Source organism: Esox lucius, chromosome 17, assembly GCF_011004845.1.
Source record: "Esox lucius isolate fEsoLuc1 chromosome 17, fEsoLuc1.pri, whole genome shotgun sequence".
NCBI lineage: Eukaryota > Metazoa > Chordata > Actinopteri > Esociformes > Esocidae > Esox > Esox lucius.
The window spans coordinates 9,923,872-9,951,091 of record NC_047585.1 but is presented as its reverse complement, the minus strand read 5'-3'; the positions used below and the strand labels follow the sequence as shown (position 1 = coordinate 9,951,091).

Below are 27,220 nucleotides of genomic sequence, written 5' to 3'. Positions count from 1 at the left end.
GATATTACCAGAGGAGCGAAAAATTCCAGCGTGGGCCCCTACAGTACCACCCCAAGGATGCACATCATCACCACAACACCCTGTGGATTACAGCCCTGGAGGTACGTGAATTACACATTGATCTGGTAATTGCTGCAATGTTTTATTTTTTATTTTATTTATGTAGCAACACAGTACTCCACGGCACCAGAGAGGTACTCCACGGCACCATGTAGAGGACTGCTACAAAAATATGTGTGGGTTCATTCATTTAACCCAGATGCTTAATTCATGTTATTAAAGCATGTTGCTTTCATTTTATTTGTCTATTTCAATTTATTTCTAAGGGCAAGAAGGCAGGGGTTGGGGGAAGTGTTAGCTCTGCAAATGAAGGTAAGAATGAACATTTTGGCAGACACTCCAATTTATTGAGTTCTGAGGAGTGTAAAATAACCTGTTATTTAGGACTGAATAATTAACTGTTTGTCTTTACTTTCAGAACATTTGGAGAAGATCAAGTGGCTGACTCAACAGAATGTCAAGCTGAGGGCATAGCTGGCTCTACAATCAGGTAAAAACAAGACTATAGTTATGCTAGCATCTTGTGCCTTCATAAAACATTTCATTTGTCTGAATTTGTGCCCTTTACTAAAATGCAATACTTTACAGCCTTTCTGAAATTATATGTATAAGGCAGTTAGTTATCTTTATTTCACTATTAAACTATTGACATTTCTTTGTGCTTCAGATAAATGTCTGACTGAAGAGAATGTCGAGCTGAAAGCACAAGGCCAGCTTTAAAGATCTTTACCTCAGGACTATATCAAATAAGTATTTTGTACATGGCTATTATATTCTTGTGGATAATTTATGACTTTTTCTCAAAATCATGTCAGACCATTTAAGTACAATCTGATTACTATATTAAAGGAGCCATAAGGAAAAATTCTTCCACCCAGGATGCCACTAATGATGCTGTCCAGAACGAGATCACCAGGTACCTGAAAGGGGCAGCTAACCGTATAGGTGGGAGAAGATGTTGGATGTACAAGGGACCTGCCGTGAATATGAATGACATAGCTCCAGCATAAAATCACATCGCCACGCTTGGATTCCAGCTCTTGCTCATTTCGTATGGTATTATATTTATTGTGTACTGTTTTTACATTGAAATACTGTGATTTTTCTATATCTGTAGCTGTAGAGATGTATATTGCAAATGTTTGGATTTTGTATTTAATTAAATTCATTTGCACATGTTTATTTTGTATGCTTGCTGTATAATGCACACATTTTTTTTGTATGCATCTTGCACTATCCATCCATCCATCCATCCATCCATCATCTTCCGCTTATCGAGGGCCGGGTCCCGGGGGCAGCAGTCTAAGCAGGGATGCCCAGACTTCCCTCTCCCCAGAAACTTCCTCCAGCTGTTCCGGGGGGACACTGAGGCGTTCCCAGGCCAGCCGGGAGACATAGTCCCTCCAGCGTGTCCTAGGTCTTCCCCGGGGTCTCCTCCCGGTGGGACGGGACCGGAACACCTTCCCAGGAAGGCGTTCCGGAGGCATCCGAAACAGATGCCCAAGCCACCTCAGCTGACCCCTCTCGATGTGGAGGAGCAGCGGCTCTACTCTGAGCTCCTCCCGGGTGACCGAGCTTCTCACCCTATCTCTAAGGGATCGCCCAGCCACCCTGCGGAGAAAGCTCATTTCGGCCGCCTGTATCCGGGATCTTGTCCTTTCGGTCATGACCCAAAGCTCATGACCATAGGTGGGAGTAGGAACGTAGGAACGTTGCGGCTCAGCTCTTTCTTCACCACGACAGACCGATACATCGACCGCATTACTGCAGAAGCTGCACCGATCCGTCTGTCAATCTCCCGTTCCATCCTTCCCTCACTCGTGAACAAGACCCCTAGATACTTAAACTCCTCCACTTGAGGCAGGCACTCTCCACCAACCTGAAGTGGGCAAGCCAACCTTTTCCGACTGAGGACCATGGCCTCGGATTTGGAGGTATTAATTTTCATCCCCACCGCTTCACACTCGGCTGCAAACCGTCCAAGTGCATGCTGAAGGTCCTGGCTTGAAGGGGCCAACACGACAACATCATCCGCAAAGAGCAGAGACGAAATAGTGTGGTCCCCAAACCTGACACTCTCCGGCCCCTGGCTGCGCCTAGAAATTCTGTCCATAAAAATTACGAACAGAACCGGCGACAAAGGGCAGCCCTGCCGGAGTCCAACATGCACAGGGAACAAGTCTGCCTTACTGCCGGCAATGCGGACCAAGCTCCTGCTTCGGTCATACAGGGACCTGACAGCCCTTAGCAAAGGACCGAGGACCCCATATTCCCGAAGCACCCTCCACAGGATGCCACGAGGGACACAGTCGAATGCCTTCTCCAAATCCACAAAACAAATGTAGATTGGTTGGGCAAACTCCCATGAACCCTTAATCACCCTGTAGAGGGTATAGAGCTGGTCCAGTGTTCCACGGCCTGGACGAAAACCACACTGTTCCTCCTGAATCCGAGGTTCTACTATCGGCTGTATTCTCCTCTCCAGAACCCTGGCATAGACTTTCCCGGGGAGGCTGAGAAGTGTGATCCCCCTATAGTTGGAACACACCTTCCGGTCCCCCTTCTTAAAAAGAGGGACCACCACCCCGGTCTGCCATCCCAGAGGCACTGTTCCCGACTGCCACGCGATGTTGCACAGGCGTGTCAGCCAAGACAGCCCCACAACATCCAGAGACTTGAGGTACTCAGGGCAGATCTCATCCACCCCTGGTGCCTTGCCACAAGGAGTTTCTTGACCACCTCTGTGACTTCAGCCCGGGTGATGGACGAGTCCACATCTGAGCCCTCATCCTCTGTTTCCTCAATGGAAGACGTGACGGGGGGATTGAGGAGATCCTCGAAGTACTCCTTCCACCGCCCGACGACATCCCCAGTTGAGGTCAACAGCTGCCCACCTCTACTGTAAACAGTGTTGGTAGGGCACTGTTTCCCTCTCCTGAGGCGCCGGATGGTTTGCCAGAATCTCTTCGAGGCCAGCCGATAGTGCTACTCCATGGCCTCACCGAACTCCTCCCAGGCCCGAGTTTTTGCCTCCACAACCACCCAGGCTGCAGTCCGCTTGGCCTGTCGGTACCCGTCAGCTGCCTCAGGAGTCCCACAAGCCAACCAGGCCTGATAGGACTCCTTCTTCAGCTTGACAGCATCCCTTACTTCCGGTGTCCACCACCGGATTCTGGGATTGCCGCCTCGACAGGCACCGGAGACCTTACGGCCACAACTCCGAGCGGCCGCTTCGACAATGGCGGTGGAGAACACGGTCCACTCGGACTCAATATCTCCAGCCTTCCTCAGGATCCAGTCGAAGCTCTGCCGGAGGTGGGAGTTAAAGATCTCTCTGACAGGAGACTCGGCCAGACGTTCCCAGCAGACCCTTACTGTACGCTTGGGCCTGCCGAGTCTGTCCAGCTTCCTCCCCCGCCATCAGATCCAACTCACCACCAGGTGGTGATCAGTTGACAGCTCCGCCCCTCTCTTCACCCGAGTGTCCAAGACATACGGCCGCAGTTCAGATGAAACGACAACAAAGTCGATCATCGACCTGCGGCCTAGGGTGTCCTGGTGCCACGTGCACTGATGGACACCCTTATGCTTGAACATGGTGTTCGTTATGGACAAACTGTGACTAGCACAGAAGTCCAATAACTGAACACAGCTCAGGTTCAGATCAGAGGGGCCGTTCCTCCCAATCACGCCCCTCCAGGTGACACTGTCGTTGTTCACGTGGGCGTTGAAGTCCCCCAGTAGAACGATAGAGTCCCCAGTCGGAGCACTTTCCAGCACCCCTCCCAGAGACTCCAAGAAGGTCGGGTACTCTGCACTGCCGTTCGGCCCATAGGCACAAACAACAGTGAGAGACCTATCCCCGACCCGTAGGCGCAGGGAAACAACCCTCTCGTTCACCGGGGTAAACTCCAACACATGGCGGCAGAGCTGGGGAGCTATAAGCAAACCCACACCAGCCCGCCGCCTCTCACCATGGGCAACTCCAGAGTGGTGAAGAGTCCATCCTCTCTCAAGGAGTGTGGTTCCAGAGCCCAAGCCGTGCGTAGCCTCTAGTCGGAACCTCAACCTCACGCACGATCTCAGGCTCCTTCCCCGCCAGCGAGGTGACGTTTCACGTCCCTAGAACTAGTTTCCGTGTCCAGGGATCGGGTTGTCTAGGCCCCTGCCTTCGACTGCCGCCCGATCCTCTCCGCACCGGCCCCTTATGGTCCCTCCTGTGGGTGGTGAGCCCACGGGAAGGCGGCCCCATGTCGCTCGTTCAGGCTGAGCCCGGCCGGGCCCCATGGGGAAAGGCCCGGCCAACAGGCGCTCGCGAACGAGCCCCAAACCCGGGCCTGGCTCCAGGGTGGGGCCCCGGCTGCGCCATACCGGGCGACGTCACAGAACACAAAATGTTTTTCATCATTAAGGGGGTTTTGAACCGCTCTTAGTCTGACCCGTCGCCTAGGACCTGTTTGCCTTGGGAGACCCTACCAGGGGCATATAGCCCCAGACAACATAGCTCCTAGGGTCACTCGGGTACTCAAACCCCTCCACCACGTTAAGGTGGCAGTTCAAAGGGGTGGCAGTTCCCCTCCTTGCACTATTTGAAATAAATTGTTTAGATTTAATTCAGTTAATTGTCATTTGTGATGACCAAAATCTGATTATTATAAATTAAACCAAATGTTGAGGCATGAGGCATCCCGCTGGGTTTAGTGCAAAAAGTTGCTACCTGCCATCGGGTCGCTGGTGAGCTATTGATCAGGGTATTATTGGAAGGCATTGTAATGTAAGTGGCCTACAAGTGGCCCAACTGTGACACGCACTCTGAAAAAGCACCCCGCAGCTGGCGGCCCGCTGGCCTGCTGGACACTTTGCAGAAAAGCTTGGCGACTGCAGTGTCAAAAAGCTAATGGGCTGCTGGCATGTTGCTTGCTGGGCAACGGTTGCCTAAGCTAACATCTTCTACCAACCAAAAAGTCCCACCCCCTCTTGCTTGTGGTATGAATTTTCACTTACGACCTCGAAAAACAGAACTTATCCACGTCGTAAACATGTAAAAATTCTGAGAGCGTGCAAAGAATGATCAGTGTGTGCATTTAGCCGCACAGCAAAAAAAAATTGCGGTATAAATTGGAAAATAATTATTACAAATTGGAAAATAAAATATGTTTGCTGTTCGAGTTGAATGTATACAAATGTTTGGTTACAGAATTGCGAGTTTGTAAAATGTGTTGAAACTTCATTGTACAAGCTTGTTAAATATTGCTTGCAAGCATGAACTAAATGTACAAACTTGTGAAGTTAAGCTTGCAAGCACGTACTTACATGTATAAGCTGGCAAAATGTAATTACAGATTTGAGCATCAGACTTGTTACCACGGCCCTCAATATATGACCAGAAAGGTTGTGACACGTGCATGTACACAGTGTTCTGTACCTGCATCATGTCCATTGGGATCTCAAAGCTGAAGGACTCATTATAGTAAGGATTCAGAGTGTTCTTCTTCACCGTGGTCTTCTTTTTCTTCAGTTTTTTGCCTCCCTGCAGCAAGGCAATCTTCACATAAGGATCTGCAAAGAGAGACCAACGGATATTCAATCTCTCATTTGACGCTGACTTCTGTAGAGTAAAATTGTGATGTGAAATGAGTTGCTTGCTAATTAGAGAAATAACTGGAGAGCTCATTAATGTAACATACAGTAACACAATGACTGAAAATAGTCAGACACTTTGCATCACTGAGCTGTTTAATTAATGGCAATTCATTGACATGCCTGCTTGGTTTGAAATGATCGGTTTTTGCGTACAGTGGTTTGCCCTAAAAGGCAGTCCACCCACTTGAAACAGTCAAGTTTTTTCAAAACTCTCCAAATAGCACCAAAATTTGATTTGTGACTTTTTGGGGCTATGAAGACTCTTTTCTTCATGGTGCTATAAAGAACCCTGATAAAAGGTTCAATAAATTACTAATTGTTTAATGAGACAGTTCTGAGCAGCACAAAAACTATTCCCTATCACAGTTATCATCAGGTAATTCATTGGTGTATGGTATGCATGGGGATGATTGTCTCTTTTTAACATCTTTATGTAACTGTGTTGTAGTATGGGGTTGGTCATGCTTCATAACTCTCACCTGGCAGTTGTATCAACCTGATTCAACCATGTCAAATGATGAAGTTAGTCCAAATAAATAAACTCGCATATACTTGCAGACCCTTCTCACTGACGGTATCGGACTAGCCACTTCAACAGAACCCATGAGCATAAACACACAGACATCAATACAGGTAATATAAAACAACCAAATCATAGATACCACACAGGAAGTGCAATAATGCAACATAAAGAACAGGAAGTCATAATTACCCACAACCATCTAGCGAAGGACTGCTTCAACATTGTAAAGAACAATTTGGAAGAGAAGGGTTCTATATAGAGAAAGGTTCTTTGAGAAGACATGGTTCTACATTGAACAATCACTCACTGCAAAGAACCTCTCAAGAACCCTTTAAGAATCTCAAGAGTAAACTGTACGTCCAGTGGAAGTCTTAACGTACCAGACAGTCCACCCACGTCCATCTTCTTGAGGTTCTTTGCCTCCAGGATGCAGACAGTGAGTTTGCCAGCAGTGGGCACGTAACGGAGAGAGATACAGATGTCGCCCAACTTCTCAGGCTGCATGGAGAAGGAGGATAGACAGAGAGGGCAAGCACAGAGAGAACAACAACATAGAGGGAAAGATAAACAAAAAAGTAAATTAACATTTGCAGAGTTTGGCTGTGTTTACTTCTGATGGAGCAAAGCCCCACTGAGCTCCCATTACTTCTGATGGAGCAAAGCCCCACTGAGCTCCCATTACTTCTGATGGAGCAAAGCCCCACTGAGCTCCCATTACTTCTGATGGAGCAAAGCCCCACTGGGCTCCCATTACTTCTGATGGAGCAAAGCCCCACTGGGCTCCCATTACTTCTGATGGAGCAAAGCCCCACTGGGCTCCCATTACTTCTGATGGAGCAAAGCCCCACTGAGCTCCCATTACTTCTGATGGAGCAAAGCCCCACCAAACGATTAGGTTTGGTCAATAGATGATTAGATGAATCTGTAAAATATTAATAGCTTTACAATTTAAAGGCATTTATTTAGATCATACCTCCTCTTTGTCAGCACTTTCCAGATCCCTCCATTCTTCAATAGGCTGTCCCAAGTCTATGGTGTTCATGGGGATCTTAACCTCTCCAATGATGTCATGCTTGGAGAATCGGTCGTAGTCGAAGACTGACATCACCAGGGTTTTCCCTCCGAGCTCAGCATATGGTAACTGATGAAGGAACCCATCAACAACAACAACACCACCACAACACGACAACAACACCACTAGATTATAAATATGAATGTAAAAGCAAATGTCCCCCTTTGTAAATGTCCATACGGTATGTCTCATTATGTCAACACTGTCAGTGCTATAAATAGAATGTAAGAATATAAACATATATTATTAAGGGCTGCAGGGAAAACGCTGATTAATCGAACATCGGTAACACAGCCAATAGCAGTGAGCATGTATACTACAATTTACAACACAGAATAAGAAAAGCAGAATAAGGACCAGGACAGATTTTAAGACCTGAAGTATAACATACCAATACTAGGTCAAGATCATTTATTTAACCTGTAAACAATGTGAAATTGAAATGCATGCATTAGATGTCTTAATTATCTTAAATATATGCCCTAAAATCTTTATAAATACAGTCTAGTCTACTTGGGTGATATATTACTGAATTCTTTCTAAATTCTAGATCTCTACATGGCTGTTACGCTGAGAAAATAGATAGTAGGATGTGTTGGTAAAATTGCAGACAGTGCGTTCACACTGGCCCAAAGAGGCTTATAGTCTCCATAGACCTCATTAAAGTAGTACAGGAAGCTATAGTACACAGACTACAGGATAGAGTCCTGCACTGGCTCGGATACCCATGATTCTCATGCGGATGGCCCTTGGAAAAATCTGCTTACGGGTGGAATGAAAATATATGTACTGTCACTGGTTCTGCTTGGCCTTCAAACCAATTACTGTATACCGCAGGTCTACAACAGTTTAAATCAAGATGTTTTTATGAGCCCAGGAACATCCAATCCATTAGTGGATGCAGACAGAGTAAGCTTTTAGGTGACACTCAGAGAATGAAGCAGGGAACTGTCTATCATTTGCGTGTGTTATAAAATGTCAAATTTGTCCTTGTGCAGAGCTTATTTTACTTCCAGCCATGTGAAAACAATTTGCCATGTTTATTTTCACTGAATTATACAAATATGGCTATTTTAAAGAAATTAAAAGAAAACTTATGATGGTGAAATTCACCTGGGGCAGGTGCTACATGATGGAAATACTTTTTTTGGACAGATTGTGGACAACCTTTTAGATTGATACACAGCCATCAAAAGCAAGCAGGGTTTTATGATCACTATGTGAATGATCAGTTAGTTATTATTTAATTCCATATAAAAGTAGGCCATTTCCAGTTTATGATCACTATGTGAAAAATCAGTTAGTTATTATTTTATTCCATATAAAACTAAGCCATATCCAGTTTATGATCACTATGTGAATTACCAGTTAGTTATTATTTTATTCTATATAAAATGAGGCCAAATCAAGTTTATGATCACTATATGAATTATCAGTTAGTTATCATTTCATTCCATATAAAACTAGACCATATCCAATTTATGATCACTATGTGAATTACCAGTTAGTTATTATTTTATTCCATATAAAACTAAGCCCTCCTCCATGAACTGCCACCTTAACGTGGTGGAGGGGTTTGAGTACCCGAGTGACCCTAGGAGCTATGTTGTCTGGGGCTATATGCCCCTGGTAGGGTCTCCCAAGGCAAACAGGTCCTAGGCGACGGGTCAGACTAAGAGCGGTTCAAAACACCCCTTAATGATGAAAAATTATTTGAGTTCCGTGACGTCGCCCGGTATGGCGCAGCCGGGGCCCCACCCTGGAGCCAGGCCCGGGGTTGGGGCTCGCACGCGAGCGCCTGGTGGCCGGGCCTTTCCCCATGGGGCCCGGCCGGGCATAGCCCGAAGGAGCGACGTGGGGCCGCCTTCCCGTGGGCTCACCACCCACAGGAGGGACCATAAGGGGTCGGTGCGTAGAGGATCGGGCGGCAGTCGAAGGCAGGGGCCTAGGCAACCCGATCCCTGGACACGGAAACTAGCTCTAGGGACGTGGAACGTCATCTCGCTGGCGGGGAAGGAGCCTGAGATAGTGCGTGAGGTCGAGAGGTTCCGACTGGAGGTAGTCGGAATCACCTCTACGCACGGCTTGGGCTCTGGAACCACACTCCTTGAGAGAGGATGGACTCTTCACCACTCTGGAGTTGCCCATGGTGAGAGGCGGCGGGCTGGTGTGGGTTTGCTTATAGCTCCCCAGCTCTGCCGCCATGTGTTGGAGTTTACCCCGGTGAACGAGAGGGTCGTTTCCCTGCGCCTTCGGGTCGGGGATAGGGCTCTCACTGTTGTTTGTGCCTATGGGCCAAACGGCAGTGCAGAGTACCCGACCTTCTTGGAGTCTCTGGGAGGGGTGCTGGAAAGTGCTCCAACTGGGGACTCTATCGTTCTACTGGGGGACTTCAACGCCCACGTGGGCAACAACAGTGACACCTGGAGGGGTGTGATTGGGAGGAACGGCCCCCCTGATCTGAACCCGAGTGGTGTTCAGTTATTGGACTTCTGTGCTAGTCACAGTTTGTCCATAACGAACACCATGTTCAAGCATAAGGGTGTCCATCAGTGCACATGGCACCAGGACACCCTAGGCCGCAGGTCGATGATCGACTTTGTTGTCGTTTCTTCTGACCTGCGGCCGTATGTCTTGGACACTCGGGTGAAGAGAGGGGCGGAGCTGTCAACTGATCACCACCTGGTGGTGAGTTGGATCCGATGGCGGGGGAGGAAGCTGGACAGACTCGGCAGGCCCAAGCGTACTGTAAGGGTCTGCTGGGAACGTCTGGCCGAGTCTCCTGTCAGAGAGATCTTTAACTCCCACCTCCGACAGAGCTTCGACTGGATCCCGAGGGAGGCTGGAGATATTGAGTCCGAGTGGACCATGTTCTCCACCGCCATTGTCGAAGCGGCCGTTCGGAGCTGTGGACGTAAGGTCTCCGGTGCCTGTCGAGGCGGCAATCCCCGAACCCGGTGGTGGACACCGGAAGTAAGGGATGCCGTCAAGCTGAAGAAGGAGTCCTATCAGGCCTGGTTGGCTTGTGGGACTCCTGAGGCAGCTGACGGGTACCGACTGGCCAAGCGGACTGCAGCCCGGGTGGTTGTGGAGGCAAAAACTCGGGCCTGGGAGGAGTTCGGTGAGGCCATGGAGAAGGACTATCGGCTGGCCTCGAAGAGATTCTGGCAAACCGTCCGGCGCCTCAGGAGAGGGAAACAGTGCCCTACCAACGCTGTTTACAGTAGAGGTGGGCAGCTGTTGACCTCAACTGGGGATGTCGTCGGGCGGTGGAAGGAGTACTTCGAGGATCTCCTCAATCCCGCCGTCACATCTTCCATTGAGGAAGCAGAGGATGAGGGCTCAGAGGTGGACTCGTCCATCACCCGGGCTGAAGTCACTGAGGTGGTCAAGAAACTCCTCGGTGGCAAGGCACCGGGGGTGGATGAGATCCGCCCTGAGTACCTCAAGTCTCTGGATGTTGTGGGGCTGTCTTGGTTGACACGCCTGTGCAACATCGCGTGGCGGTCGGGGACAGTGCCTCTGGGATGGCAGACCGGGGTGGTGGTCCCTCTTTTTAAGAAGGGGGACCGGAGGGTGTGTTCCAACTACAGGGGGATCACACTTCTCAGCCTCCCCGGGAAAGTCTATGCCAGGGTTCTGGAGAGGAGAATACGGCCGATAGTAGAACCTCGGATTCAGGAGGAACAGTCTGGTTTTCGTCCGGGCCGTGGAACACTGGACCAGCTCTATACCCTCTACGGGGTGTTGGAGGGTTCATGGGAGTTTGCCCAAACAATCCACATGTGTTTTGTGGATTTGGAGAAGGCATTCGACTGTGTCCCTCGCGGCATCCTGTGGAGAGTGCTTCGGGAATATGGGGTCCTGGGTCCTTTGCTAAGGGCTGTCAGGTCCCTGTACGACCGAAGCAGGAGCTTGGTCCGCATTGCCGGCAGTAAGTCAGACTTGTTCCCAGTGCATGTTGGACTCCGGCAGGGCTGCCCTTTGTCACCGGTTCTGTTCATAATTTTTATGGACAGAATTTCTAGGCGCAGCCAGGGGCCGGAGGGTGTCAGGTTCGGGGACCACACGATTTCGTCTCTGCTCTTTGCGGATGATGTTGTCGTGTTGGCTTCTTCAAACCAGGACCTTCAGCATGCGCTGGGACGGTTTGCAGCCGAGTGTGAAGCGGTGGGGATGAGAATCAGTACCTCCAAATCCGAGGCCATGGTCCTCAGTCGGAAAAGGGTGGCCTGCTCACTTCAGGTTGGTGGAGAGTGCCTGCCTCAAGTGGAGGAGTTTAAGTATCTAGGGGTCTTGTTCACGAGTGAGGGAAGGATGGAACGGGAGATTGACAGACGGATCGGTGCAGCTTCTGCAGTAATGCGGTCGATGTATCGGTCTGTCGTGGTGAAGAAAGAGCTGAGCCGCAAGGCGAAGCTCTCGATTTACCGGTCAATCTACGTTCCTACTCTCACCTATGGTCATGAGCTTTGGGTCATGACCGAAAGGACAAGATCCCGGATACAGGCGGCCGAAATGAGCTTTCTCCGCAGGGTGGCTGGGCGTTCCCTTAGAGATAGGGTGAGAAGCTCGGTCACCCGGGAGGAGCTCAGAGTAGAGCCGCTGCTCCTCCACATCGAGAGGGGTCAGCTGAGGTGGCTTGGGCATCTGTTTCGGATGCCTCCGGAACGCCTTCCTGGGAAGGTGTTCCGGTCCCGTCCCACCGGGAGGAGACCCCGGGGAAGACCTAGGACACGCTGGAGGAACTATGTCTCCCGGCTGGCCTGGGAACGCCTCGGTGTCCCCCCGGAAGAGCTGGAGGAAGTGTCTGGGGAGAGGGAAGTCTGGGCATCCCTGCTTAGACTGCTGCCCCCGCGACCCGGCCCCGGATGAAGCGGAAGAAGATGTATGTATGTATGTATAAAACTAAGCCATATCCAGTTTATGATCACTGTGTGAAATATCAGTAAGTTATTTAATTCCAAATAAAACTAGGCCATATCAAGTTTATGATCACTATGTGAATTATCAGTTAATTATAATTTCATTCCATATAAAACTAGGCCATATCAAGTTTAATCCTCGGCAGCTGGTAAATGGTTCAGTGGCATTGCCAATATCAGAAATAACTAGTATTTTTACACATTTTATTCTGGCTGTTGTTTAAGTTGATTAAAAAAATAGAATGTATTAACTATATTGAATGTAGTTTAAATGTTTTCTTGGTAATGTTGGCTAGAAGCTTTCATTAGAATGGCTGCAGTGGAGGAATTCAAATAAAATCCTTGAACGGACTAATTTGGTTAAAGAAGGCTTTTTCAAAACTATTTGACAAGTGGTCAATGAGTACATAATTGCCTGCACTGCATTGTGAAAGTAAGATCAACTATCATTCTTAATTAATGCTGTGAATTACTTTCATCCAAATGTTAAAAAGACATGCAGACTAATCAACGCTTATTGCCTATGCAACCCTTCTTTTAATAAATGTTTTTCAGCAGATCATGTTTTGAAACAATTCTATGTGTAAATAAATCCAGCAAAACTGTTAAATGTAGTTTGAGACACTTTGTAAGATTCTTGTTCCTAGTCCTGCCTGTTGGTTTATGTTCACCCCTAGCCACGTCTATGTTCCTGGTTCCGCCTTCTGTTTCCTAGTATCTCTATCTTAGTGTCTTGACTATAGCTTGTGTCCAGTTTTTTATTATTCACTCTTTTTTGTATTAATCCCGAGTGTTTGCACCTATTCCTATTTAGTTCTACCCTTTATATGTCAGTGTATTCCCTTCAGTACTTGTGGAAGTGTTGTTAGTCTGTTGTGTGTTTATGGTTGTAGTCTACAAGTTACCTAGCCTGTTTGCTACTTTTCCATGTTTGTTTTATTTAAGAGTAGAGTTTGTTAGCCTGCCTTAGTTAGATCCTGTCGGCTGTTTTGTTATTTTGCTCCTTGCTTGGTTTTTTCAATTAATGAAAATGAAACCAAAAAATTTAGCTCTGTGCATGAATCCTTCTACTACCACAAATGCAAATCATTACACAAGAGACCCATAAAATACTTAACACAATTCTGAACACTGTCAATATTGGTAACGCCCATTAGCATTGGTAACACTTTCCGATAAGGGCACATAAACTATCATTAACAAATACAGTAGTTACCATGTATGAATGATGACCAAACACATGAACAAACTGTAATGATAATAATGATAATCCTTACTTTATTAAAAATGTACAAATGTATTAACTAACTGTGTGTACTATGATTTGTTCACCTAGCTGGAACACAGTTTGTACTGTAACTTGTTAATTACAGGACATTCATATAGCTAGTTGTTTGCATGAACAATAGGCTAAGTAATATAAATTATTCATAAGATTATGCAATTTGTTAATATGATTACAGTGGGGTAACCATTATTAATAAGGTAGGCTAGATAATGATATTTTAACATAATTCATTTATATTAACTAATGGTGAGATATCGGTTATAAATGGTTTATAGCATTTATATCGGTTTTAAATGGGTTACTAGTTAGTCATTGTTAAGGTAGGATCACTTAAAGGGATACAAAAACGAATTAACCTATGTTGAAGCCTCAGTCATATATAGTTTACAGCCACAAATGAGTAGTTAGTGGTGGAAATGTAGAGTAATTAATTACTTTACTTAAGGGGTCACAGCAAAATTAACTCATGGTGAAGTATTAGTTATTTATGGTTTATAGCTACTGTAACAGTGTGTCATTGGTTAGTCATTATTAATAGCATACCTTTTTAATAATGGTTACCCCACTGTAATCATTTAACAAATGGTAATATTGTATGAATAGATTATATTACAAATCTATTCATAAGAATAGATTATATCATGCAAACAACTAGCTACATTAAAGAATGTACTGTATCAAGATGAACAAATTACAATACAGTACAAGCTGTTTGTTTCTGCAAATAATACATGAATGAGTTAATGTCCACTGTCAACATGAAATAATGACATAAGTACATATTGGTAGCCAATGTATTTGTGAATCATTAATAAAGTAAAGGTTATCACTGTTAATGTTAATTTGTTTATGTCTTTGTCCATCATCTGTTCATGTTAACTACTGTATTTGTTGATGCTAATGCTTGTACCATTATCGGAAACAGTTACCCTAGCATCTCAGTGGACCAGAATGCATTTCTTTGTGAAAATCTATTCACTAGTATTACTGCCAAATAATACTAGTGAAATGTCAAAAAATTTGTTAGCAGTCCCAAAAATCTGAAAGTTCTGGAGAAAACTCAAATAAATATAGGAATTGGTTTCCAGTAATGGAGGAATAGCCAAGCTGATATGAAACTGATAAGCAATGCTGAGATTTACATATTTTTTTAAGAAAAGGTAAGCAGTACATCTCTCTAAGTATCAAAGCTAGTTACCTAGTAAGCCAAAGTATCCACCATTTTTTTCCTTTATACTTCATTTCCCATGCCACTAGCTGAGGGCATAAATTTGCTCTGTTATAGTTATTTACCAGTATGGAGGACTAAATGTGCTATATCAATCAATAAAAAAAATACAGAATTGTATTTGCATGATGTATGTGCATTGCAAATGCAATTGGAGGTGGGACCTTTGGTTTGGTTGCTGTGTTTTCACTAACAAATGGGCTATTAATACACGTTACGAACTTCTGTACCCGTGCCAGACGGACACAGCTCTTAGTTGGCGAGACTTGATTGTTACCACTGTTCTTGTAGTTGTCAGTTGATAGGACTGAAGAATTACCTTGTTTCCACAAAGCATGTCAGATTGGTATCTGTGGGTCTAGGTTGGCTGCTACATTTATTTAAGAGTTCATGCTTGTGTGTCTCTGGAGTAATGTGTTATTATGAATCCTGAATCATTAAATCAGCAGAAAGTGGAGAGTGCACTTAAAGCTGGATGCGTTGATTCCAGCCTGCAGGACTTGAATAGCCTCTGTTTCTAACACATTGCATCTGTTTTTCATTAGATACTAAATAAAGATTGTGACAAATGTCCAGATGTGTTCGTAAGGCTCTGTGAAATCCTTTGTCATTGCGTGCGTGAGTGCTGGCCATTAAGCTATTGAAGAACCATGCAGGGGCTACACAGACATATACACCTGGGCCATCCCTTCCTTCCCTAAAGCGCACTCACCAATGGCATATATATTTCGAAATTATGAATACATATATTTTCAAAAGTAATGCCACCTTTAAGTAACCCCTTGATTGATAGCTCACATCTGAACTGCATTGTAAGTTCGTTTTTGAAGATACAGCATACAGTACATACTAGAAAAGACAACCAAATTAGATCTCAGTCATTTAGATTTTCTCCATGCATACAAAACCCATTGAGCAAATTTGTAAAATGGGGCTACAACAAGCTGATAAATGTTGCTATTTAAGATAAATTATTATTATTAGTTTTACATGTATGTAGTATGCTATGCTATCAGGCAACACTCCTACCAATGGTACATATTTTTATGATAAAATTGTTCTACAGTTTATAAAAATGTGCATACTATTTTGAGTCATTCGTGGGTCTCACAAGGCCACAAAGTCTTGGCAGGCCCTCACATATGAAGAGTTATGTCATCAAATTCTGATACTACTGTAGAGCTGAGAAATATGTATTACAATATACATTCTGTAATACTCATGATATTGTAAGATCACCATTCCATTCGTATGGTAATCGTACATAACATTATATATCATAATAAACACAAATTAGGCTGAGTTACTTGTCCTAACCTGACATCATTATAGTTTATCAAGATGATTGATACCTTGTACTTTCCAACTAACCTCTGTTTCAGTTCAATTCCGGTGTAACGCCTGTGTTATGGCTTACCTTGAAAACAAATGTCTCATTAAAGACAGGGTTCAGTGTTTTCTTGTGAACCTTGGTATCAAACTTCTTCTTCTTGTCGGGCAGGACATAGACCTTGACGTAAGGGTCAGAAGTGCCTCCACTGTCCATTGAGATAAGATCTGCAGCTTGGAGGATTCCCACCGTTAGCTGTGAGGAGGCAGCCGCATGAGTGAGAGGTCAAAGACAGCACTGGAACAAACATTTTCATGTCAAATGCAAGTCATTTGACAGACCCTCTAATCCAGAATGATGACAAACAGTTGTGAGTTTTTACATTTTACAGTATGAGGTTGCAGTTTTATCACGCATTAGGTATTCAGTTGTGCCAATGCATGCTTCCAGTCATTGCTACAGACAAATGCAGCATATTAGTTATGCAATCTTCTTGCTCTGTCTGGCGAACAACCTCAGGTTTCAGTCATAATCACCACAGCCTTTCTAGATTACCAAGATTAGACAGTTACGAACACAAGATCTGCTAAATGTATTTGGTGCAATGTCATAAGAAAGTCGCAGAAATGCTGCTGTAGTTTTGCATATCTGAAGTAGGAGCGCCTTGGCAAGTACGGGTTTGTTATAGATTCAATTAGGAATAAAAAGTAACTTCTGTCTGTTTTCATTTCATGCCCAGATCCTGCATCAGTGACTCCTGAGTGACTTCCTTGTTTCAAAATGACTCAGCATTTTCTCTCCTTTCAGACTTACTGTATGTGACACAGCCAACACCCTGCATAGCTGGCGCACATGTTTTAATCAAAAAATACACTAAATATATTAGAGATACTGTCACATTCCCTAAAACCTAGGTGAGATATCTAGGTGAGACAACCACATACAACAGTTACACATACCTCTACCTTTTACCTCAATGAATTAGTTATATTTAGTCAGTGCTTGTAGGGACAATAGTTAAGTGCAAGTATTAGAAGAAAATTATTTTTTTTATTATTTGAATTTACTTATTTGTTCCATCAACCCCATTTCCAAGCATGGCAAGCTGACACTGCTCAAATATGGCAGTTTCACATAGCAGCAGTTTTCTGGTTGATTTAAATGTTGTATGTATATGGGGCATGCCTAAATGGGTCCCAATAATGCACACTAGTTTACCCTCAACATTATCACTCCAAACAGGTCTATCTGCCTCATAATTATTTTATTTAACTAACTAATCAATATACTTATAGTAGTTCACTGTGTTTTACTGATAAACTGACAGATTTGCAAAAAATGTATGTATTCTTAGCAGCGCCCAGACTAATTAATTAAAGGACCTTATTGTCTTGAAAGTCGTAATCCAGTGAGTACTGCAGCTTGCCCAGCTTCTCCTCCTCTTTCTCCTCTTCCTCTTTTTCCTCCTCCGTCAAACCTGTCTCACCTTCGTCGTCGTCGTCATCCTGTTTCTGCAGTGGTAGAAAACAAGACACCAGGTTCAGGGGTGAGGGGGACTGGAGTTAGCTGTAGAAGCCAGAGGGATCGTTCCCCAGCTCGCCCAGTATGTACACAGCATGCCACAGACATACAGTGGGCCTCCAGGAGGCTTGTGTTGCTTAGCACCAGGGTTTGTTGCATTGCATTGCCTAGTACTGGGACAAGCTTGCTTTTTTTTGCTCCTGCTTACCTGCTTCTCATCAGGTGGCATAGTGAAATACCATCCTGTTTCAAATGCAGTCAAGGACTCAGGAACGATATTTGCTAGCTTAAAGCAGGTTGTGTATAATCTTACTTGGTTCCTTTTCATTTAATTTAAGTGTCACGAAGGAATGTTCCTGTCAAGTCAGGTTACCATTATTCAAGCCTAATGGTAACTACAGGATTCAAGGGCATAGTCAGCTATTTGCATAATGTAGAAGCAGTATTTCAGTTAGATACCAGGCCATTATGGTAACCCTGTTACTAAAAAAATTGTGTGACAAGTTTTGCAAAACTTTTTTTTTTTTTGATTCCTCACTCTTCTTTGAGTGGAAAAAAGTAATGGGTGTGGATGAAAAAGATTGATTGGTCATGCGGTTATCACTGTTGCCCTCATGTTCCACAAACAACCAACCATGCCCTTCATCACATGCATATTAATAGTGTTAATCGTGGGTTTTGTTTAAGCCATGTCCAAAACCTTCCACAGTTGGGTGAGTTTGGCATCATACTTTCTACTCATGAACAATGCATTTATTTCGATCATTTCAGTATATCTCTCAGGGGTTTATGGAGCACACCATCGCTTTCTCAGGTACATTCTCAAGCCATTATTACACAAAAGGTTAGAAAAGCAAAGAAGCTACAACTTTCATTCCATGAAACCCCAATCATCATCCATTATCATCATCCATTATCATCCGCCCATGGGCCAGAGAGCATCACCACGAGCCTTCAACCTACCGTGGATCAGAGGTCCATCACAGTGCACACACAAGATACAGAGTGAGGAGGAGAGCAGAGAGAGGGAAGAGGTTTGAACTTGCGACACACCAGAAAACAAACACCACTGACAACACTAGTACTGTGAAAAATAACACACTGATTGCCCGCCCTTAAAAAGAATTATGTTCTTTCACCATGTGACAAAGCATTGATTGTTTTCATTAATTATCATTGGTGCATGGGGTTCTATTAATGATATAAGACACATTAGAACTGGATTTTATGCCGGAGCACTTTTTGTAGTAGTGCACCCACCAGTTCATTCTGCCGCCTCTGAGATATGGCTGCCTGGGTCCATGGGCACCATATCCATTATCCTTAAGCACTCGTCCTTTAATTAGAATGCCCCCCATGACAGGTCTCCATTACTTTCTTTACCCATTACCCAACACCTCCCCAGTCCTTTCACCGGTAGTGTGTCATTTTTCATCGTATGTCACAATGAAGTACAGCACACATTTTTAAACACAGACGACAACAACGTGAAGAGAACACAGTCTCGCTAAGCTTGCTTTCATTGTGCTAAATAAAAGACGGAAAGTTGTTACTGATACACCAAGGTAATGATTTGTTTTTGACAGAAACTTTTCCGGGTACTTCTCTGAAAAAAAAGACACCGGTATCCTCATTGGTATGTAGGGATAGGTTTCATGGCTTAGTGAGATTAGAATGATGGGGAGATATGACCCTGTCTGTCAGCAATATTAATTCCTAGTCATGTTTGTCTACTTTCATCGTTTCAGTGTGAATAACTTTAGGATGTATTGATTTTCATGTGAGCTCAGATGAAACAGGGACCTGGGTGTGGAAATTAGTGTCTGTGAACTCAGTGAGCTCAGCCGAGTGTCTGCAGCGCAACGTACCTCATCCCCTTTCATGTTTTTCATGTTGAACCCGTCCTTGCCCTTCTTGCCCTTCTTGTTCTTCTTCTTCTTACAGCAGCACTTCTTGATGATGCAGAAGCAGCAGGTTAAGATGAGAAGTGCCGCGACCACAGCGATGGCTATGATGGCCCATGAAGGCACTGAAACACATGCAGGGCAGTTATGAGGTAGTTATCAGACTGCATTAAGATTATACATGCTCTTTCAGTTTCAGGCGATCTGTTCCTACATTAATCCATGCATAGCACATAGGGTCAAGATTGGGGTAGACTCTGTTTTTTTGGAAACCAGGTGTAGACATACGTGGGATCTTGTCGATCTGGTTCAAGAACTTGCTCTTGATCTCTTCGAATATGTCATTTTTGGACTCCGTGCCGTTGCCAGGGGTCTCCGCCACGGTGGTAGCGACGGCCGGAGCCGCCGTCATGGTAGCGCCAGTGCCCGTGGGTTCTGGACCCACCATGGCCTCCGGCTTATTCTTAAACAAGTTCCACTTCATCCTCAATGACTAGGCAACTCAAAGTCCCTGAGACAAGGTACAGACACACAAACAGAGGGACGGTCACTTATCATCACCAGCTGGACAGGCAAGTACATGTACAGAAGAATGCAACCTTTGATATGACACATGCATGCACACAGATAGAAAATACATTCTTAACTATTTATTGCCCAGCACCATTAATAGAAATGATATCATAAATATATTGCATCACGCCACAGATGTGGTATGTTAATAAATGTGAATGAGTTTAACTAATTCATGTGTTAAACATGCTGTAATAGAACTCCTGAAATTGCAATACAATATAAATAATGTATTTGCCTGGTAAAATGTTTGCAGTAGGCCAAGTAACAAAATGGAGGATCTCTCAAGTGACTAAGCATTGTGCCCCAACTCAATAAGTGCTGTGTCAGCCTGCATAAAGGCACAGTGACCAGGCTGGAGTAGTTCACTGGAGAATAGACCTTGTTAACATTCAAATCACAGACAGTGGGGATATATATAGTGGTGTGTAATATGCCAGCAGGGGTAGCCTGCATCCTTGATGTTCTCTAAACTCTAAATGATGTTCTCTGAAACCTATATGGATTTAATTCCAAGATGAAAATGCTGATCTAATTTGTTTAAGGAATGAGACACTCGTCTTTTAATTGAAATTTTGTCAATGCTTCAGTCAACCCTCAAAATTACAGTCAATGTTTAAGAAACAGAAATGTATGTGGAGAGTTATTACACTTCTACTTTGAAGTAAAAGAAATTCTAGGTTGATCCTGAGGCTCTTTATTAAAAATGAGTTCAGAGAGGTCTATCTTCGAGTGGATATGGGATATGATCTGTTCGCTCACAAGGAGAAGGTATCTGGAAAAGGTGATGATGTCTGATGAGTAATTCAAATGACCCACTTGGCACAGATATCATTTCAATGTCTAGTTTTCATTTGTATTTAATTGCATTGACAACTTGGTCAACAAAATAATTTTTACTGTTATTGGATATCGTTTATACAGTTTTATACAGTTTTCCAGAATCAACTTGATCAAATTAAATATTTTGGTTGAAAGGACTTGGAATCAACGTAGATTCAATAAATTTTTGTCCACTGTGAGGCACGTCTTTCTAATGATTTTTTTTTTTAATACAAAATCTTAATAGGATTAACATAACAGAAACCATTAAGATGTAAGTAGGTGAGATTTAGAGGCTGGTTGGGAATAAACACCTTGGGATGGATATTAGACCAACTTCAATAACAGTTATTAAAAACTACAAAATCTGTAATGGTAAATGGCTTCAAGTCTAATTTCAGAAAAAGGATATTTAAATATTTAAATCACAGTCAGAATAGAAAGCAATTAAGCAGACTCTGACGTATATTCCCTTTCTACTCATCTATAGGTGGATCCTGTGGTAAAATCAACAGTGTATCTGAATCTGATGAGAGATCACAATCATAAAGAATGCATGAAACGATACAACCATGAGTCTGTCTGTTTGCTGGCGTTTCCATACACAGTTGGCCAAGTGAATTCTCCTCTCAGGCTCTCAGGGGCTGAGACAATAGCCAGGTACAACAAATTGTTTCACTCTCAGTAGTTACACCAGCATATGATGAACATTCATAGATCCCAATAATACACATTGTTAGTCCAGCTCATGTTCCATCTGGGAGGGCCCATAAATTGTGAAAAGGTATATATCTCTAACCTTTTGCAAGCCCACACAACAATGCTTGAGATGGAGAGCTTACTCCCACTCCGCCATTGTTGGGTTCTTCCTCTACATTGTGTATTGTGGAATTTCCCAGGGCAGGATGTCTAAGGTGAAAAATGTCAATGGACCATTCTTCTATTCTGCACATACTGAATAGGTTTAGTTTTGTGAGTGATGGATATATATGTATGTATGTATGACTTACAATATCCATATGATGTGAAATCAGCATACCTGTATGGACAATACAGACAGACTTCTAAATCCAATTTGTCATGTAATAGATGAATCTTACCCGCGCCTTCTGACTTCTACAAACCGTCTGGGGAAATAGCTAATTCTAAAGTAACCAAATCCCACTACTTATGCCATAAGGTTGTTAGGTAAAATCTCAAAAATATGTCTGTAGATGCTCTGACAATAAGCAGCATTTAAATTAACTATCTACTATCCCAAAACCTTTAACTTTATCTTAACCCTAACCTTTACCCTTACCCTAAACCTTAGGTTACACATTATTTAGTGAGGCCCAATTTCCACATGTAGATGTTCTATAGATAGTAATACCATCCACAAGCTTTCATCAAATTTTAAATAAACTATCTACAATTGGAAGTTGGGACTCTCAAAATTAAGAGTAACCAGTTGTTTTTACAACATTAAAACTTTAATATAATTGAATGAATATAAACTAGTGGGTTAAAAGTGTAAAAGAAGATTGCATTGTATATAGGAACCTATTTACATTCAGTGTATTCAGAAAGAATTCAGCTACCTTCACATTTTTCACATTTTGGGCCACTCAAGGACACTCACAGACCCGTCCCAAAGCCACTCCTGCATCATCTTGGTTGTATGCTTTGAGACTTTGTCCTGTTGGAAGTTGAACCAGTCTGAACGCTCTGTAGAAAGTTTTTATCAAGCATATGTCAGTACTTTGCTCTGTTCATCTTTGCCTCAATCCTGACTAGCCTACCAGTCCCTGACGCTGAAACACATCCCCACAGCATTATGATGTCACCACTATGCTCCACTGTAGGGATGGTATTGATCAGGTGATCGGTGCTTGGTTTATTCCAGACTTGATTCTTGGCATTTAGGCCAAATATTTTTATCTAGATTTCATCAAACCATCTTTTTTCTCACGGACTGAGAGTCCTTTAAGTGCCTTTTGGCAAATTCCAAGCAGGTTGTCATGCAACGTTTACTGAGGATTGGCTTCCAGGAATCCTTGACCAAATCCCCTTCACCCCAACAGCTCAGTTTGGTCAGGCGGCCAGCTCCAGGAAGAGCAGTTTGGTGAGTGTTGATGGTTCCAAACTTCTTCCATTTAAAAATGATAAAGGCCAATAATGTTCTTGTGGACCTTGAGGGCTGCAGAAATCTTTGGGTACCCTTTTTCAGATGTGTGCCTTGACACAATCCTGTCTTGACGTTCTATGGACTGTTCCTTCTACCTTGTGGCTAGATCTTTGCACTGAGATGCACGGTCAACTGCAGAACCTTATATAAACATTGATTGGACTTTCATGTCTAATCAATAGAATTTATCACAGTCGGACTCCAATCAAGTTATAGTAACAGCTCAAAGATAACAGAAATGGGGTGCCCAAGAGCTTCATTTCTCGTGTCATAGCAAAGGGTCTGAATACTTAAGTTCATGTGATATTTTAGTTTTCGAATATACAGTACCAGTCAAATGTTTGGAGACTCCAACTCATTTGAGGGTATTTCTTTTTTCTTTTACTATTTTTCATATTTTAGAATAATAGTGAAGACATCAAAACTATGAAATAACACATATGGAATCATGCAGTAACAAAAAATTTATAATACAAATCAAAATACATTTCATATTATAGATTATTCTATGCTCTATTCATTCTCTCAACCAGCTTCTGAAATCGGCTATTAACTGCCCCTCAGATTGCACCCCAAATAAATGCTTCACAGAGTTTAAGTAACAAACAACATCAGCTGTTCAGAGGACACTGCAGACTCAGACTTTCATGGTTGAATTGCTTCAAAGAAACTGCTACTGAAGGACACCAATAAGAAGATACTTGCTTGGGTCAAGAAACACGAGAAATGGGAATTACATTAGTGGAAATCTGTCCAAATTTGAGATTTGTGGTTTCAATCGCAGTGTCTTTGTCTTTGTAAGATGCAGAGTGGATGAACAGATCTTCTCTGCATGTGAGATTTACATGTTGAAGCATGGAGGAGTGATGTAATGCTGTGGGGGTAATTTGCTGGTTTATTTCAAATTCACGGCACACTTAACTAACATGGCTACCATAGCATTCTGCATCTGGTTTGCACTTTGTGGGACAGTCATTTCTTTACAAACAGGACAATGACACAAAACACTTCCTGGCTGTGTAAGGACTATTTGACCAAGAAGGAGATTAATGGATTGGTGAACCAGATGACCTTGCCTCCATAATTACCCGACCTCAACCCAACTGAGATGGCTTGGGATGAGTTGGACTGCGGAGTGAAGGTAAAGCTTCCAACAAATGCTGTGCATATCGTCGCTGTCGGGTGGAAACCTCATATCTCCAAAATCGCTACTTTTCAATAATTTTTATTTATTTACATTTTTTAAATAATTAAACACAGCACATTCAAAGTTGGAATTGTGTCTTTATATTTGGTCTTCGTGTTTTGTCCATCATAGATTACAACAGACACATCTGAGGCAGTAAGTGCATCGCATTACATTATCAACAACTTACAGGTTACAAAGCTAATTGTAGCTATGTGTGCTTTCAGTTTTCTTGTCGCTGAATACATTTGGCCAAAATCTCTTGCAAAAGATTAAGTGCTATGAACATGCTATTGAAGACATTATTATCTATAACTATATGTCTAAACTGCACTCCAAACCAGAGTTGCCAGAAATCACAAGAGAAACAAGCAACCGGGACTGTCAAAAGAAGCCAAAAAGAAGCAAATTGGAGCTGCAGATGAAGCCCACAAAATGCAGTTTTACACAAACAACAGGCTACTATTTAAGTTTGAGAGAGCTGGCTGCTTGAATAAGGTCGAGTAGGCTACCTAATGTTGCAGTTAAGTTCAAAATCTTAAAATTTAGCGAACGTACAAAAACATTTCTCTTAAAGGTGGAATTATATTTCAACCCAACCTTCCACTACATTGGTACTATTTCCATAATGTTTGAGAACACATTGATAGCGAATACAACGCTAACCGAAATCTATTTGATGTTGTTTGCAATTAAAAGTGAATTGAACGCACCTTTAGCCACTGAACTAATTTGGGGAAATGAAACAATCACAGCTAGTAGTGATGGGAAGTTTGACTCATTTTACTGATCCGGATCTTTTTGAATCGTTCAGTAAAAAGCACAAAGATTTAGATACATTTTGTTCATTCGAATAGGAAGGAATCATTGTACTCTAACTAAGAGTAAATGCTATACCACATCATGCTTTACAGCCAACACCAAAACCATGTTCATTATGTGTATTATCAGAATATTTAAAAATGAATTACTGTAGAAAAAACACAAGAGCACAACTCATTGTCCAGAGTCAAAATCAAGAGGCAAGATCAAGGATCAATTTAGATGAAATAAATCGAAATAAATCATTAAAAAATAATTATTTTTTAAATGTAACAATATTTATCCTATCATTACAACTTTTAAAATGTACTAATACTACTATTTTAATCTAATAGATGATAAGAGATCAAATACCTTTTTTGGTCTATTGGGCTGATAATAAATGAGAGATTCAGAGATCCAAAAGATTAAAAGACTTATGCTATCTCCTCCTTAGTCATTGTCATTCCTCCCTGTGATTGTGGGATGAAAAGGACCATGAGAAAAAGTTTATTCATAAATCTGATCAGTTTATTAATGATTCCAGACAGTTCAAGTATTACCAATAGACATGTACATAACATTATCACTTGACAGCTGAATAACAGCTTACTGTACTAATATTTATTGTAGTTAACGTTTCTTACTTTGGAACATTAAAGATGATAATATGAGATGCTTGCAGATCAGAAAGATTGAAATACTTATTTCCTCATTAGTAATTTGCCTTCCGTCTTTCTCAAAATGATTAATTCAAAAAGAACGAATCGTTCGCAAATGACCCATCACTAACAGCTGGTAGTAGCCGGGAGTAGTGCAGACATACATTAGACAGCAGGGCTAGAAAGTAGATGGGGACGTTACAGCTCTAAATTAAAATGTCTATGTTTTCATGTGCCTCATAGTCATAACAATACACAAGCCCAAATAAGCATGTACACTTTGGAAACCACCCCAAAAAACTGCAACGCGTGACAAATATTTCAAAGTGCTTTCAGAAAAAAGAAGCCCAAAATATTTCTAATAAGCGGACACCATAGGTTGGAGCAACCCTGCTCCAACCTATGGTGGTTTGCCTGCACTTGTCTTCGCTCCCACGTCTCAGATCTCAAATAGGCAACATAAAACATCAGCCTTTTTAGGCTTAGTGTTTCTTGAGTAAAGAAAATGCTGTAGGCCTACTTATTCAAACAGTCCTTTATTTAGCCTTGCTATATATTTTCAAATGCAATAACCTACTCACAGGTATTGTAGTGTACACTTGTTTGATTACATTCATTGCCATCTTGTTATGATGAGTTGAGTAGAAGGTTGCTGTTCCAAATGCGGAGCGTTGGAGGATTTATTTAGAAAACAAATACAAGATTCCAGTAAGGGCTAGGTAGGAGACGTAGTCAAAAATCCAGAAACACAGTTGTTAACAGGAAATCCAGGAAAAATGGCTAAGGTACAAAATAACAAAGGCTAGGCAAAGTCAAGAACAAGCAGGCTGAAGTATTTTACATGGGAAACTAGGTACTGTGGGGTTTTCATAGGAAACCTCTAAAAAAGGCTCAGTATGTTGGTGAACGACAAACAATACCTCACAGGGAACTGAGAATGGCCACTGAATAAATAGCTGTGCTAAACGAGAAACAGATCGAATTACACTAATAGAAAACAAAACCTAGAATGTCAGAAACTATGGAAACAACCAACCCCTAAAGAACAAACTAAATCAAAATGAAACTGTCACGGCTTCGGGGTTTGGACAAGGAGGAGCAGGAGAAGGCGTGGTGGAAGGATCTTTTTAATGGTATCCTCACGAACCAATGCAAAATAAGTATAAACAGGTGACGAAGCGTCGTACAGCTCTTAGTAGGTAGAGACAATCACACACAAAGACAGGGGGAGCAGAGGGAACATATATACCGGGGGAAACAGCGATGATGAGGAACAGGTGCACTAAACGAGACACAGGTGAAATGTATGATGAGACGGTGGTGTCAGAAGGCCGGTGACGTCGACCGCTGGGGCCCGCCCACTGCAGGGGGAGGTGAACCAGCAGAGGTCGCAGTTGTCACAGTACCCCCCCCCTGACGCGCGGCCCCAGCCGCGCGACGACGCCGGCCTCGGGGCCGACCCGGGGGGCGCGGAGCAGGGCGGTCCGGCCGACGCTGATGGAAGTCGCGGACAAG

General features: G+C 43.1%; 1 protein-coding gene across 4 annotated transcripts in view; it reads right to left on the bottom strand.

Annotated features, from left to right (window-relative positions):
- The window catches only part of LOC105027256 (synaptotagmin-2), a 78,014-nt gene that overhangs the window by 5,371 nt on the left and 45,423 nt on the right, over positions 1-27,220 (bottom strand). For 2 of the 4 annotated variants that reach the window (XM_010899265.4, XM_010899266.4), the window contains exons 2-8: positions 19,783-20,005; positions 19,459-19,619; positions 17,452-17,580; positions 16,157-16,324; positions 7,200-7,367; positions 6,607-6,724; positions 5,486-5,619 (exon numbers count right to left, since the gene is read on the bottom strand). In XM_010899265.4, the coding sequence (XP_010897567.1) occupies positions 5,486-5,619; positions 6,607-6,724; positions 7,200-7,367; positions 16,157-16,324; positions 17,452-17,580; positions 19,459-19,619; positions 19,783-19,978 (1,074 nt within the window). In that variant the 5' untranslated portion in view covers positions 19,979-20,005. Of the gene's footprint in view, positions 1-5,485; positions 5,620-6,606; positions 6,725-7,199; positions 7,368-16,156; positions 16,325-17,451; positions 17,581-19,458; positions 19,620-19,782; positions 20,006-26,286; positions 26,358-27,220 lie in introns of all 4 variants that reach the window. The other 2 variants (XM_020055722.3, XM_010899267.4) reach the window with 2 other exon arrangements.